Source organism: Felis catus, chromosome B1 (assembly GCF_018350175.1).
Source record: "Felis catus isolate Fca126 chromosome B1, F.catus_Fca126_mat1.0, whole genome shotgun sequence".
Classification (NCBI taxonomy): Eukaryota; Metazoa; Chordata; class Mammalia; order Carnivora; family Felidae; genus Felis; species Felis catus.
This window is the reverse complement of record NC_058371.1, coordinates 1835477-1851199: the sequence shown is the minus strand read 5'-3', so window position 1 is coordinate 1851199 and position 15723 is coordinate 1835477. Positions and strand designations below refer to the sequence as shown.

The window sequence follows — 15723 nt, the reverse complement described above, 5'->3', positions numbered from 1 at the left end:
TGGTCTCCCGATCGCAAATTCTGCACTTGGTTCTCTCCACCCTGGGAGACTGCAACCTCCACAGGCTGCCCAGACGTCCCCTCCAGGTCAGTGAAACCTGAGCTTCATCCCCGGGATGACAGAGCCCGAGACGGCGCACGTGTTCAGAGCACACGGTGCCTTCGCCCCGGACGCCGGGTGTGCAGTTAGCAGAAGGCAACCATCTGCCTGGGCTGGGAGGCCTGTCAGCCCTTCCCAGAATGGACTGTGGGCCTTGCGAGCAAGTCAGGAAAGGTTGGGAAAGCTGGGCAACATTCAGAGAGGGGCACTGACCGTAATTAAGACATTTGCAAGGGGGGCGCCGGGGTGCCTTCTCTGACCCGCCTGCCCCTGACCTCGGACAATGTGCGGCCACACCCCGGAGAGCTGGCGCCCGCTGGCTGGACTCCGGGAGTACCATGGCCCGTCTGAGCGTCTCAGCCCCTGGCCCGCGTGGCCAGACACACAAACAGAGCCTCAGGAACACCGGCCACAGTGTGGATATAACACAGCCACGTTCGAGGGCGCATCACACAAAATGAAGGCACCTGCCTTCTTATAAGAAAGGAAGCATGAGAAGCATGAAAAGTGGGGTCTGTGACGTCACTCCAGTTGGAAATAAGATGCACGGTGTCTGTAACTCCCATTTTATCAGCCGGAAAACGAAGTCTCTTACGTTGTGTTATTTCTTTGGCACTTAATAGCTGGCCGTTTACACCCAACACGTCCGTATCTATGTGTAAAAAGGCAGATGTTCTCTGCAGACGGGCACGGGTCCTGCCACGGGAAGGTTTATTATATTATTTCTTACTCCCATTGCTTTGCACGGTGACCTTCACGTAATGCAAATTTCACCACTGATAGGCATGGTGAGCAGCCAACGCCTCCTCGTTTGGGGCAATTTTATGTGAATTCCTACACACCCACTCAGGATGGCTCAGATGGTTCTCTCCTCACCGACCCCATCGCCCACCAGACGCGAACAAAAGAACTTCCTTTTCCTCGCTCCTGTCAAAAGCGCCTACGTTACCCAGGCTGGGGTGCTGCAGGAACCCCTCCTCCACTCTTAGCAGGACCAGATTTTACTTGTTCAAAGAGCGATGTTTCCATCGGGTATTTATGAAGCCACAGTTAAGTCAACCTTCCCTAAACTGTTTTTCTTTTGTCACCGCTTTCCTGGGCATCTCCCCCCATCTCTGAGAATGTCTGGAAGTGGAGGTCTCATCTAAGCCTTCAGATGTTCCCGTGGGGCTCAGCCAGGACTCTTAAAGGGCGTCCCTCTGGATGTTGGGTGTTGAGATACTAGAGAAAAACCATTTTAGGTGCAGAAGATTGCAAGTCTGGAGACCATCCGGGGGCAAATATGGAAATCAACGAAGGACCCCTCAGTTGAGGACAGAGCGCTTGGACCACAGCGATTTCAAAGGAGAGCTCGCTCCAAAGTACGTGTCCTGAGGCTCCAAACTCAACTTGCTTCGTTTTTAAGTTTTTCATTGTTCTCTATGAACTGTCCTTGTAAGTCCACATAAGATCTTTGGCTTTGTGATTCATAACGCCAGGTTCCCCTCCTTAATAAATTCATCCTCCTCCCTGTCTCTGAGAGAACTATCTAGGAGAAGTGTTCATAAAATCCAGTATAAATGAGGGAAATGCAAACTTTCGGACCAGGGATACCGACCGCAAGAACTCACTCCATTTCGGTTAAAATGCTGGAAATACAATCTTGGCTTAAAAGGAAAGACTAAAATAGTCCTCCACTAACGGAGTCTGAGAGAAGGGGCCCCACCCTCAGCCGGTGATCAAGGCTCAGATTCAGTTTGATCTTCTCTGCACGCCCCCAGGAGAACGCCGTAGTGAACCCTACACGGAAGCAGTGAGGCCCCGTGAGGACCCCTGGATTCTAATCCTCTCCTCGCTCTGCCCTGCTTGGGCTTCCTGACTTCTACAGGCCGTAAGCACGCAGGCCTGACCCGCGGGTTTTACGTTTTCATGTAAAGCCTGTGCTGACCAGCTGATCACACTCGTCTCTACCTGCCACCCTGCATCCCCAGCTGAGCCAAAGCGGTGAGAGGCCACTTACCCTCAAGGTCGTCCTGATACATTACGACTTCTTTATCCCCCTCCAAATGGACCGCTGCAGAGAGAAAGGTTGGTGCTCAATTTGGCATCCAATGGTTTCCTGAAGAAAGCCCAGCTTCCCTAACCGAGCGTGGGATCCAAATCACCTCCGCGTTACGATTACAGCATACTCCCGACTCTACAGGAATCAGCGTAGGTATTCCGAACAGGCTTAAGAGTTAGTGCTTCCCAGATCTTTGTACCGGATCAGAAAGACCAGGGGTGGGGGGGTAAGGAACACATACAGGCTCACTTAAAACCACGACTGAGGGGCCCACCGTCCCCTCCCTTTCGGGAATCTGGGTCGTGGGAAATTAAACTTCGGAAACAGAGCGGCCTGATCTCAAAGCCTTCTGAGTCTTAGCGTGTGTTGAGATCGCATCACCAACGGACTAAGAAAAGGCTAATTCTGAACCCAGCGATCTGGATTCCAGTGGAGGGGCATGAGGACGGCAGTGTGCATTCGTGGTGAAGCACACGCGCCCACCCGGCCGCCCCGCCCCGCCCCTAACACGGCCCCGGTGGACACACGGGCACCACGAAATATCACCGCCCCACGCTTGGCCCCGGGAGACGTTCTTAAGGCTCACATACAGCTGAGCACAGAAGACAACGTCCCAAGTTTCCAAGACACGACTGGAGCTTGAAATCTGCACAGCCTACCTTGTAACCTCCTGAGGTCTACGGGGTCAAGGGCAGCCACGGCCTCGGAGACTCTGGAAGGCCTGCTGATGCCCGCGCTGTTGACTGCCCTCACGCGGAATATGTAAGACCTCCCTTCAAAAAGGCCTGTCACGGGGTATTTGCAGATTTTCACAGGTGCGTCATTGCACTGAACCCAATTGTCTGTCCCCACTTCACATCTGTGAATTATAAAAAGAGTAGAGAATAACAAATACATCAGCCTAGTAAATTCACTCAGGTCTATGCATCTATTCTACACACACGTGATGTATCTAGGACAACTGTAACAGGAAAATACCTTGCGTTGGTAGAAACCGATGCTGGTGAAGTACTGATTTATGTCAAAAGTAGTACAAATAAACCATAAAAGACAAAGTTACTTAGGAAATGTGAAATAGATATATTTATATATTTAAAAGCTTGATGACTTATAGCTTGAAAATCAATTCCTGCCTTCAACCACATTTAGGCAAAATGACCTCCAAAGGTCACTCGAGGCGTATCCTTGATGGTCCTTTTTCCGACACACGTGGCGAAATCACAGGGTGCCCTAAGCTCCCCAGCATGCCCAATGCCAGGGTGCAGGGGAGTGCCCCGCTGCCCGTCCCCCACATGCCTCCCACCCTACTGAGCCCCAGTAGTGAAGGGTCTCCAGCCCGATGGCTCAGTCTCTCCCAATGTCAGAAATACGTGTCTTTCAAGCACGTCTCGTGTGGAATTTGGAAGTCTTTTGAAAACAGTTAAGTGCTGACCGGACACCTGGAAATGCAGAAGAGATCGGCCTCCATTTTTCACAGGCTAAGAAATTTCAGCACCAAAACGTCATGTCAAATTCCCAGGAGAACACAGCAAGTTCAGAGAAATCATTTTCAGAGCCATTCGGAGCCAGGTTGTATATTCGCTTTAAAGAATCAACTCTCTTTCTAACTCTTCGGAATTTTTAATGGAAGTTCTGCGACCCACACGTGCTAACCTGTTACAGGCAGAACGTGACACGGTCATAGCTGAGCGTCTGGCAGGGAACAACTTGGCTTAAATCGACACCTGACTGTTGCAGGACAGGAGGGCGCGTAGGGTAAGAGCTGCCTCCCCCGACCTGAAGTCCTGTTGTGTTTATCTTTGTCAACGAAGGAGAGAGGGGGCAGGTCATTAACTGCGAAGGGCCATGAAATTGTTTTCGCCAAACGGCTGAAAAGATTCTCAAATGTCACAGGAAAACAGAAAATAGCTTTGTTTTAGTTTTTTGTTTTTTAATTCAAGGTAAACCCCGACCGATGCCCTCTGCAAAAGCTGACCTTAGCACTTCCAAATATCATCCCGATGGTGAATATTTTACCTAAACAAGCAGCTTTGTTGGTGTGGAAAAGGGAACTTAACAAACGTACTGACAAAAAAAAAAAAAAAAAAAAAAAAAGATTTGATTTTTCTGAAACAAACGTCTTATTTTACTGTGTTTTATACATGTGGCATCTTAAATCCCTCCCCAGATGCATCATCTTCTGATAGATCCATAGCTTAGACCTTTTATCTTACTTCCAAATTCATTTTCTTTGACTACAGTTTTTCTCAGTGATTGGTGTGTGTGATTGAGGCATAAACTGCATGTGCAACAAATTCACCGACTCTGCTTGGTTTCCTTCCCAGGCCCTGAGCGCCACACCAAGTAACGGAACATGATGATCCACATTTAAGTTATTAACTCAAAGGTGAAGTCCGATCTTCTGTACTTGAAACGTCAATAGATTTTTTTTTTAACTCGGAAACAAGAAGAAAACCTAATTTAATGGAGAGGAAGACTGGAATTTGGGTACGAATGGGCGGGCGCTCTTCCCAGCTACGCTTCACGCGGCCTGTCTTCTGCTCCGGAAGGAGGCGCAGGAAGTTCTCCCCAGGACCCACAACCAGGGTTCCGCGTGCCGGGAGAAGCTGGAGGGCATTCGGTACTGGGTGTCGGACAGGCAGAGCTCCAAGCACCACATGCAGAAGTCTACCGCCCCTGCCCCGCCATTTGGTGATATCTTCCAACTATCCGGTCAGGAGCCTTAAATAACCATATAGTGACGTACCTGATCAAGAACGCTATCATGAACTTGAGTTTAGAAGTATATCCAGAGACACCGTCCATGCCAACAATAATTTCAGGAACGTTCCCATCCCCGGAAGAAGACAATGGGCACTCACCGATCAATGAAATAGCCAATGACAGGGCTCTCCATGGTCGTGTTGGGCGGCTTCCAAGTCACGATGACATAATCGCGGTTTGCGTCATAGCACCGCAAGTCCATAGGCGCACCAGGAGCCCCGGTCACCAGTGGGTCTGCGTCTGCACCGGGGGGCGGGGGAGGGGAGGCATGAGGCTTGGGACACTGTCAAGCCTGTTCATGGCTCCTTCAAACTCAGACTTGTATCTACTCGACTCGATCTGACCCCTGCTTCGTCCTCACGTCTAAATGACCTGACTTCTTTTTGACTATGATGGATTGGTAACAAGAAATATAAGCCTAGTTAGGAGGTTTTAAAGTCAACATGTTCTGCCCTCTATAAGATACTCAAGTCTATGATTTTTTTGTAATTGATTCCAAAATGGAAGGTCACCTTCTCTTGATAGTGGATTATCCCATAAGGTCATGTCAAAAACGAACCAATGAAATGATAATAGTGTGGCCTTTTTAACACCTGAGAAATATTACCTTAGACGCTTTTATCTTTCAAAATCCTTCGGAGATTGAGGCTTTAAACCTTCCTTTTTCTGCAACCTGTGAGCAAACGTTTAGGTCCACACGACACTCACTCTTTCATGGGCCACTCGTGACCACGGTGCACATTAGGTTTTATTTTCAGGTTTTAATTACAGGAGCACTGAGGCCAGCAGAGCTATTCAGAAAGTGGATACGCCAAACACTGAATTTCCTTATCTACAACCTGTATTTATTCCGTAACCGTGACTGCCACACACTCCTGTTCGAGGCATATTAAAAGCTAAGCATGTCGTGACATTGAGCCAAATATTTTCTCTCCCATTCAAAATCCTCAGAAAGTAATCAGAACGGTAAAACGCCCCCCTACGTGCATCATTTTCCTCCTGCTGGTGGTGCCGAATAAGCAAGGCGATTTCAGCTATGCTGTATTTATTGCATTTTTATGGGGCGAGACATCTTGCCAGAAGGCGTACAGGAGAACGGGAGGGACACTTTAATGCCAACCTAATAAAAATGGTAAAACTTCACGGAAGGGCCTAAAACCCCGGCCCTGCAGGTTTATGCCATCTTGTGGGAGTGGGGAGGGGGAGGGTATTTGTTTTACATTTATTCCTTTTTTTTTTTAAGTTATAATACTCCCTGATGACACAGCCTTTTCTTGCGCTCTGACAGCTCCAGTGGAAAACAGAGTATGCTGATGGGACCATCCCAGGCACACATAACCAGAGCCGGCGGTAGGCACAAAGGCGCCCGGAACACCGAGTGCAGGTCAGGCTGGGCAGCCCGTCCGAATGGAGGGGCTCAGGACAGCAGCACCGGGCAACTAGAGCGGAAGTGTTCTGGGATCTTCGGCGGGGCTCAGCTGGGCCCTGCGGAGGAGGGCCTCCAAGCTGGAGGCCACAGGGGTCTGGGAGTAGATACAGGGAAAAGGGCTCTGCCAGGTGAAGAGAAAAGCCCGGGGGCTGTTGAGTGTCCAACACTCAACAGTTGGAAGACTCCAGCTGAGGGTCCAGACACCTGACCCCCTGCCCCTCCAGCCTGGAGAAGTCCCCCAGGCCTCTGAGCCTCCACATTTGCATTTGGGAAACCGAGAGTAACAGCCCTTGCTTACAAAATGGGCCTAAGAATTGTAGGGTATTTACACATACGTGTGGATGTGTGTGTGTGCGTGTGTGTGTGTGGACGTGCACGTGCACACCTGTGTGCACACAGACACATACATACACTGCATACGTATGATATACATAATTTTATCCATTTCATGTGTCCACGTGTCCGTTTTGTACAGGATAGATATACGATGTGTACGCATATGACACGTCCACGTATAAACGTGCACATACACATACACACACCTCCGTGCCCACGTGTGATAGGGATTCATAGATCATGTACAGAACGTGTGACCCCGTGGCTGGTATGCCATGACTTTGTCCTCAATTCCACGAACTGGGAGTCAGGAAGCCCCCGGCGGGACCACGTCAGGAAGAAAGGGGACAGCGCGCAGACTGCTGGATGTCAAGCTCTGCAGGTGCCAATGCCACGCGGGCGTCCTACCCACACACTCGCTGGAGGCAGTGGTGACAACAGCAGCCCTCCCCTCCCGGCCTGTCCTCGTGAGTGCGCCCAGAGGCAATAAGGGGCGCCCCCCTGGAGCCCCCTACTCCGGGGCCCCCTCAGCTCTGCAACGCTCTCGAGAATTAGTAACGCAGGCGTATTCATGCTGGAAAGCCGTCTCATAGATTCTATCGATTTATCAACAGAGAGACAAAAATGGAGACTCTGATCTGTTTCCAAGTGTAGTCAGGGACTCGTTGTCAGGACAGGAGCTGACACGCAGGACAGGGAACGCTCACGTCACATCAGGAGGCTCCGAGGAGCAGCGTGAGTGACCCCACACACGCACCTGCTCCGGCCTAGCCCCTGTGAGGTCCCAGCCTCCCGCGCTCAACGCCCTGACTGTGCCCCCCTCGCCCCTGGAGGCTCCACGTACCGCAGACAAACAGGAAGGCGCTGTGCTCGCTGATGCCCCCTCTGGACACAATCCTCAAGGTGTACAGACCCTCGTCGTCCTTGTTCAGGTGGCTGAACGACAGGGAGGCCTGGCCTTCGCCGAAGAACATCTTGGTCCACTTGGACTCCTTCACTAGCACATCTGAAAGAGCGTGCAACACGGGATCGCCTCAGAAACCATCAAGGAGATCGGACGATGAAAGTGGACAACGTGTCCTGGCCGGGCGGCGGGACACAGAGGAAGGGAGCCTCAGCCTCACACCGACCCAAGGGCATGTGACACGCCAGGAGCACACACGACGGCCCGTCGGGAGGACGGGGGCATCCTCAGGACAGGACCGAGGCCCGCACTCGGGGTGCGCAGACACCCGGCGCATCTCCGCGGGGACGGCGGGTCGACCTGGGCTCAGAGCTCCCGGCCGTGTGACTGCTGTCTGTCTGCCCCGCCCCACCCGCACCTAACCACGTGGTCTAACCACGTGGTCTAACCACAGCCACGGCCACGGCTTCCTCGAAGGTAACACTCTCCTGGGTGGAAAGCTGGCCTGGGAAAGACCCCGCCCATGCGCCTCAGCAAAGAAAGTACAAGCACCGACAAACCATCCATCAGAGGCCGTGAAATGAAAAAGGCGGCTGCGGAAAAAGAACAGATGAAACCACAAGCGGCGAAGAACACCCACTCTGGAAATCAAGGAAACACCGAACGAGCGATCCTCGTCCGCCTCCTAATTTGGCTACATCCACACCTGGGAAGGGCAGAGAGACCCCGCCACCCGCCTCCCAGGGGAGAACAGCCACACAGGGTGAGTCTTAGGACAGGCACACCGTTTGGGGCACAAGCACAAGTTCCAAGAACGTGTCCCAGGGGGTGACAATTTCATTCAAGAACTTGGACCTCCAGACTCCAGAAGCGTGGGAGGTCCGTCCACTGTGTAAGCCGCCCGGCCGTGGTATTTCTGTCAGCGCAGCCGGGACGGACTAAGACACCAGGCTATTCCCGGCAGGATGCTGTCGTGGCTCGTGCTCCCGAGGACCCGTCTGTCCCCACAAAGTCCCTCACGCGCCATAGGGAATGCACAGCACGTACGTATGTGACTTGCTTGCAGTCACATGTGTTTAAGACCAGGGCCCCTCAGCTGGAGTGGCATGTCTAGCCAGGAGCCAGTCCCCCGACCGGAGGCCCACCCCACCACGGGCTCCGTAAGCATCTCAGGACTTGCCGAATCGGCCTCAAGTGCAAATCACACCCAAGGGTGGGTCTCGGGTTTTAATAGGAGTAAATTTGGTTCTCCCTCCTCCTGTTAGATTAGAGTTCTAATCCATCTTAACTTGTGTCCCCAGTTCCACACGTCCCGTTTGCATGGTGCACCTGCCGTGCCTCACGGAGGACAGCGTTCCTCGGGCTGACATCACCTTGGGGTTTACCAGCCACCTGGAGCCTCACAGCTCGTTAATTTTAAAGGGTAAAAAAAAAAAAAAACCCAAATCTCCTTGCGTTTTAATGTCTACAAATAAGCCACTGATAAGTCTCTACCGGTTCCCTCTTGAGTACTAAAGCCCGTGAAGATCTTACCGTGACTGTGCACGCGGGGCGTCTGGCACAGCTAAGCCCCCTAATGCCACAAGGCCCCAGCTCGCCATGGGGACAGGCCAGGCACTGGCTCCGAGCACGAGTTCTCCGCACACAGGTCAAGGCCAGGAAAGTGCCGCGTCACCCGGATGCCAGGCGCTTCCCCGTCACTAGGAAACCCTCCAAAGCTGACATCACTATCCTCCGGGGACATAATGAAAACTTTCCTCAAACCGATGTCATTCTCCACAGAAGAAGCAAATTAGAATCTTGGAACTCAAGTTAGACCTCCTGTCTTAAATTAGAACTACAGAGGGTAAATTAAATCCCGTCTGTCACCACAAAGAGTGTGCCCCTCCCTCCCTCGGCTCCGCTCAGACTGGACACGTGGTCCTTGTCGTGTATTTGGCAAAGCGTCACGTTCTGGGACATTTCTTACACTTTAAAAAGACACGGCTTTATATTTCTATTTTCCTGCAGCCGTTTATAAATACCTTGTGGGCAGGCTGGCCTACGTCCTTGTCATCTTTTGCACGGTGTTAGGGCCCAAGAAGAGATAAGCAGGCCAGTCGCACTGGCTGCACAGAAAACCGGTTTCCGTTAGGAGCCCCAGGGCAGACACGATGAAGGAAAACCCTCTCGCACCGTCCCTGCACCTCGCAGGACAGCCGTGCACGCTGGGAAGGAGCACAGCGTCTGCCCCAGTCCTGCTGCGCAGGAAGCACCTTGAACAAGCCCCTTGTCACAGCGCCCACCTGTCACAGGGAGCCACAACCCCATCCCCGTCTCGGGTCCGCGCGGAAGAAGGGTGTCACATTCAACACACAGTCCAACACACAATAAATGGTGGGGGTTGTTTTAGCCAAGGAGGAACATAAAGACGCAGACACCTTGCTTCTTCTTAACCCCAGAAAGACCCTTCTTAGGCAGCTATAAAGATCTCCTCTAAATTCGGGCACCCCCGTTAACCTCTCACACGCCGGGGTGAAGGTCAGGGTCCGTGGCAGTCTCCCGGCTCTCCCCAGTCTCCCTGCTTGCCGTGCTGTCTGCAGCGACCACGTCGGGGACACGAACGCCCAGGGGTGTCCCCGGTCGGGGGGTTGTCCCCACATCACACTCACCATCTCGGTACCACTCGGCACGCGGCTGCACCCTCTTCAGCTCTGGCGTCACCAGCAGCGTGCACTTGAGAGTGACAGTCTCGCCTTCCCTCCTGAAGGTGACTCCAAATTTCTCCAGAAACTGGACGTCAAAGTGCATGTATGGGATCACGGACGAAGGGGGCACTGCACAGGGAGAGCGGGACAGCGTTACAGCGGCAGGTGCAGCCATTCCCAGCCCAGCAGTTGCACAGCAGGCCATGACCGCGAAAGTCCCCCAGTCCACCATCACACATCCCGTCCTCGAGAGAGGTGCGTGATGGGATAGACTGGTGTCCCCCAAAGTCACGTGTCAAAGCCCTAAGCCCCAGAGAGAAGGTACGAGGAGGTGGGGTCTTGGGAAGGGGAGCAGTTCTAGATCAGGCCATGAGGGTGGGCTCCGTGATGGGACTAGCGTCCTTATCAGGACAGGCAGACGCTCGGGCTCTCTCTCCTCCGTGGGCGGACGCGGTGAGAAGGAGCCATCCACACAGCTGGAAGGGGGCCACAGCCGCTGGGCCGACACAGTGATCTCTGACTTCTGAGATCCGTGAGTAGACACGTGAGGTTGAGGCCCCCAGCGTGTGGTCATGTCCTGGCAGCTGAGCTCACTAACCCACTCCCAGAGAACCAGAAAACCCGTCCTGGAGAGGAGCGGACCCTCTGTGACAGAGGGGACAGAAACAGGCGGGACAGGAGGCAACCCGGAGTCTGGACCACAGGTAAGAGTAAAGGGTTTGAATCCTGCATCGACCCCACATGGGGGGCTTTCTCGTCGTCAGAATGAACTGAGGCACATTCATCAACTGAATGCCGTTTACACTGCAGACAAAATGAATTAACCAGATCCAGAGGCACCGAGACTGAATCTCAAAAATACACTGTTTAGTGGAGGGGGCAGTATTTTAGAAAAAAAGTGCACAGTAAATTTTCGAAATAAAAACCACCTGTGACTTAGAAACACATGTCTGCAGGGAAGATGTTTTTAAGGAGCTGGGAGCTTCAAGGTGACAGTTTCTTCTTGGAAGAAGATGGGTGAGGGGAAGAAGGGAAGGATTGTGGAGATTCCTCAACTCCTGATAGTTTTGCTCCCTAAAAACACCCGAGGGTCACCGAAGCGTCCATTTGAAAATGCTTAGCTTTGTGTTCTGCCAATCGGACTCCAATTTTTTAAAAATAACTGAAAAAAGTGGGAAAATATTCACATCTGCTGAACACGGGTGGTGACCAACTGCACAGCGTCTATTATGTCACGGTCCGTGCATATCAGTATGTTACAGATACCGCAGAGGTTTTACTCAAGCAGACACAATTTTAACCAACAGAGGAACCCCAGGGGACGGGACCAGGGGACAGCCCCCGAGGTCCCTTCCGTCTCCACTGGTGCCTCGGGGCCATCCTCCCAGCGGGCTCCACATGGTCCCTGGAACCCAGGGGACACCGTCAGACGTCTCACACACATCCTCGGGCCTCCTTGCCTCTCCACCTGTCGGCTCTGAACTTGTCCTGCTCACCTGCTAATGGTCTTCGACAACCCCCGAGGGAAGGACATGAGCCAATCCAATACCTGACCCAGACATGGCCAAGGGCCGACCACACACACGTGTCCAGCGGCTGCCAGAAAGCCTTTCCCCTCGGGCACCCGACCTGAAGTCAGGGCTTCGCCGACACTTGACCTGTAACATCGCCACCTCCCGTCAGGGTAAAACGAAAGCTGCCGCCGAATCACACGATTATTCTTTCGGAAGGTCGGGTCAACCCCAAAGCTCACTCCCATCCCGTGAAAAAGCCACGGTAAGTCACTGAGTCAGCCTGCCAAGTCCTGGTCCTGGAGATGCTACGGACACGGCTCCCTTCCCCACCCTCACCCGACTCGGGCCACCCCAGCTTCCTGGCCTTCTGGCTCGACACCAGCCCTGGGACTCAGGAAGACACTCGGCTTGCCTCATCAGGGGCCCACCTCGGTCGCCTTGGAAACAGGGGGCCCACCGGCGGCCCCCAGTCCCCAAGCCCCGCAGAAGAGCTGACAGCATCAGACACGTGTCCACAGTGCAGAGAGGGAGAACCTTCCCAACAGGGAAGCGAAAGAGCCGGGTCCGAAGTCACAGGGGCTACGGGCATCACACACAGCGGGAAGGGAGCGTCCACCATTTAAAGGCAGGGCCCCGAGCCAGCTTCTGAACGTCATCTGCCACACGCCGTCACCCTGCTCGACGGTGGCTGTTTGCTATAAATGGGCCCTGTGGCAACAGCACGCATTCAGGTCAAAGATCTGGATTCCGTGTTGTCCCCAATCCAAAGGTGTGAGGTCCGTCAGTTTCACCAGCGTCTCAGAATTCCACTTAGCCACAGAGTTACGTGGGGACAGCCTGTCAGCATACTAGCAGTGCCAGCAAACACACGGCTTTAAGAAACGATTCGAGGGGTGCCTGGGTGGCGCAGTCGGTTAAGCGTCCGACTTCAGCCAGGTCACGATCTCGCGGTCCGTGAGTTCGAGCCCCGCGTCGGGCTCTGGGCTGACGGCTCAGAGCCTGGAGCCTGTTTCCGATTCTGTGTCTCCCTCTCTCTCTGCCCCTCCCCCGTTCATGCTCTGTCTCTCTCTGTCCCAAAAATAAAAATAAACGTTGAAAAAAAAAAAAAAAGAAAAGAAACGATTCGACCCTCAGAAAACGACTTTTTAACTCCGTGCTGTGTCGCCACGTGTTTTTCTGCACAAAAAGGAAAACAGCGGACTTACATCCGATAGGGAGTCCCACCGAACGGAACGGCTCCTCGTCTCCGTGGAACCCTGCAAGACAGGCCGCTGAAGGGCACGGGGGACGGGAGGCGCCAAGGCGTGCCCGCACCCCGGGAGGACAACTCACTTCTCACGACCACGGCAGCGTTGGTCGACACCTGTCCGTACCCGTTTGTGGCCACCGCGGAGTACGTTGCCGTGTCGTCAAAGTTCGCCCTTGGGGGAGAGAAAGCAAGGTCACGCCCTGAATGCACTGTGGGACTGTTCTGCAGGGGCCGGTGACCCTAATCTGAGCGCAAGGTTCCTCGAAAGCCACGCGTGTGACCCAGATCCTTGGTTCGTGAGTGGTTTGTTTAAGAACAATGCCAGCTCTGTCTGTGGAACAAGCTGTTAATTATAGACACGGCAAGGTCTGATCCCAGACTCTGGCTTCCCTGTCCTCGAGGAAAACAGTAGTACAGATGCTTCTCCATCTCCTCGACTGCATTCTCAAGGGGAAGTCTACGTTCCCCTCTGGCTCAATTTTTCTTCCTCTATAGGATTCGTGGCTTTATTTTGCCAATGGGAAGGCCCCCCCGACCTCCACCACCGGGAAAATTGACTCCACCTCACTCCACACCCGGGGTTCCCATGTGGACGGGAGAGTATTTCCCAAGCCCCAAAATAACAGATACGAAGCACCCACTCGGGGGTGTTTTGAAGGTGTCGAACTGGACCCAGCCCAGGCAGCCACCCCCAGGGCCATAGGGATGATGGACACCCACCTCCAGAAAGAACCGTGACCCAGGAACCACCAGACCCCAGCTTCTCCAGGCTGGAGCCCCTCCGCACCCCCCCCCCCAAAACTGATCTGGAAAAAGGTGAAGCTTCCCAGCAGAATACAGAAAATGTCACAGAGACCACGGATATAGGCAGGAAATTGAGCCCCAACACGGGGCTCAAACTCACGAACCACAAGGTCATGACCCGCGCCGAAACTGAGAGTGGGATGCTTGACCAACCGAGCCACCCCGGCGCCCCAAGCCATTTCCTTTTCATAAATGCATTCTGCAGACAGGAGGGTATCCTGCGTCTGGGATCAGCCCCACACCTGCCCCTGCAAGCAGCACCCCCACCGGCAACAGCACGGCACAGCCAAGGCCACACGGAGAGAAGCACGGAGGTCTGTGAGAACCGCTGGGTCAGGGTGTCCCGACCCTGCGCCACGTGCAGAGCGGGGAGACCGGCCGCCACAGGAACACGGGTCCTCAGGGAGCACGTATAAGGAGGTCACTTAGCGCTGTCCAGTCGGGCATCGTGAATCTCTTTCCTGTCTCCTTGGCCTCCTGGACTTCATACCGGTGGTCCTCAGGCTGTGCCCCGTGGTTTACAAACCAAATCTTCCCATTTTGTCTTCAATGTATATTTTAGCAGTTTTTCAAAGTACGGCAGGGGTGCCTGGGTGGCTCAGATGGTTAACTGTCCGACTTCAGCTCAGGTCACGATCTCACAGCTCGTGGGATCGAGCCCGAGTCGGGCTCTGTGCTGACAGCGTGGAGCCTGCTTGGGATTCTCTCTCCCACTCTCTGCCCCTGCCCCACTCCATCACGCACATGTGCGCGCGCTCTCTCTCTCTCTCTCTCTCTCTCTCTCTCTCTCTCTCTCCATAAAGTTTAAAAAGAAAGATCCTTTAAAAAGTGCAGCAACCACAGGCACTCGGCAAGCGGTGCTGGGATATTACGAGCCGGCAGACGGGTCACGTCAGATCCTCGCCTTCGCTCCACCTGCCTGACGAGTTCATCCGCTGACTTTGTAACGGATAGATAGCATCCGCCTTAAGCTTCTCAAGTACGTCTACCGTGCACCTGCCCTTCGCTCAGGTGACTCTGACAATCAAATAAAACACCGTATTTGAAAACATTTGTAGTTTGTAGGACCGTCGCTCGCTCGTACGTTATTCATTAAAACGTATTAGCAGAGCTCCCGGGCCCAAGTTCGAAGATGCTTCCCTGCTCGCTCCATGACTCGGGCTCTCTCCTCTGCCTCCACGTTCCAACAAAGCAAAACAGACTTCTAAGCGTTTTGAGAACTGCAATTAATTGCTCTTTCATTTCTCTGTGGGTGGAACAGCCAGGAGGGACAGGGGAAGGGAATGCGCCTTGTGACAGAGTCCCTGGAAACAACTCGGAGAAGGGAAGGAAGGGGCAGGGTGAGTCCTGCAGGGCAGGACCCAGCCAGGCAGCAACTTCTACAAGATTCTGAGCTCGTGTCTCAGCCGAGAATAAGAGACGGAGGGGAGCTCCCTAACACATTAGCACTGACAGGTTGTCAAGGGACCAATTATCACTTAGTACTTAGCGGTAGGGATGGGGCTGGGGAGGAGGAAGCCGGTACTTAGGAGCTGGAACCTTCCTCGGTGACACATAGACTGATTGTGTATGTGCTCGCGTGCATTTATCCAGAACAGGGTCCACGGCGCTCGTCCGGGGTGCGAGGAAGTCCATACGCCCAAGTATTCAGACGCCCTGATTTACTGCAACCGTCTGGGGAGGGCGTCCCGCACAGGTGCTGGCTGTGGATAAGTCGACACTTGGTCTTACGTTTACTTTTAGCTCGTTGCTTTCGCGTTTCCCCTTTGCAAACGTTTTATGTTGCATAAAAAACTCCGGGACATCGAGAGGCCGTAAGGAAGCGTCCCTGGGTGTATGGGGGTCCTGCTCACACACGCTGCCCCGTGCTGGTGCTGCGTGCGGGCTGCGGGAAGGA

At 53.5% G+C, this 15723-nt stretch overlaps 1 protein-coding gene across 3 annotated transcripts in view; it reads right to left on the bottom strand.

Annotated features, from left to right (window-relative positions):
* Window positions 1–15723, bottom strand: part of MYOM2 (myomesin 2) — a 73343-nt gene that overhangs the window by 40052 nt on the left and 17568 nt on the right. For all 3 annotated transcript variants that reach the window (XM_003984560.5, XM_006930539.4, XM_011281363.4), the window contains 7 exons: window positions 13106–13194; window positions 12979–13029; window positions 10224–10388; window positions 7513–7674; window positions 5002–5143; window positions 2800–2999; window positions 2099–2152 (listed from right to left, as the gene is read on the bottom strand). In XM_003984560.5, the coding sequence (XP_003984609.5) occupies window positions 2099–2152; window positions 2800–2999; window positions 5002–5143; window positions 7513–7674; window positions 10224–10388; window positions 12979–13029; window positions 13106–13194 (863 nt within the window). The remainder of the gene's footprint in view (window positions 1–2098; window positions 2153–2799; window positions 3000–5001; window positions 5144–7512; window positions 7675–10223; window positions 10389–12978; window positions 13030–13105; window positions 13195–15723) is intronic.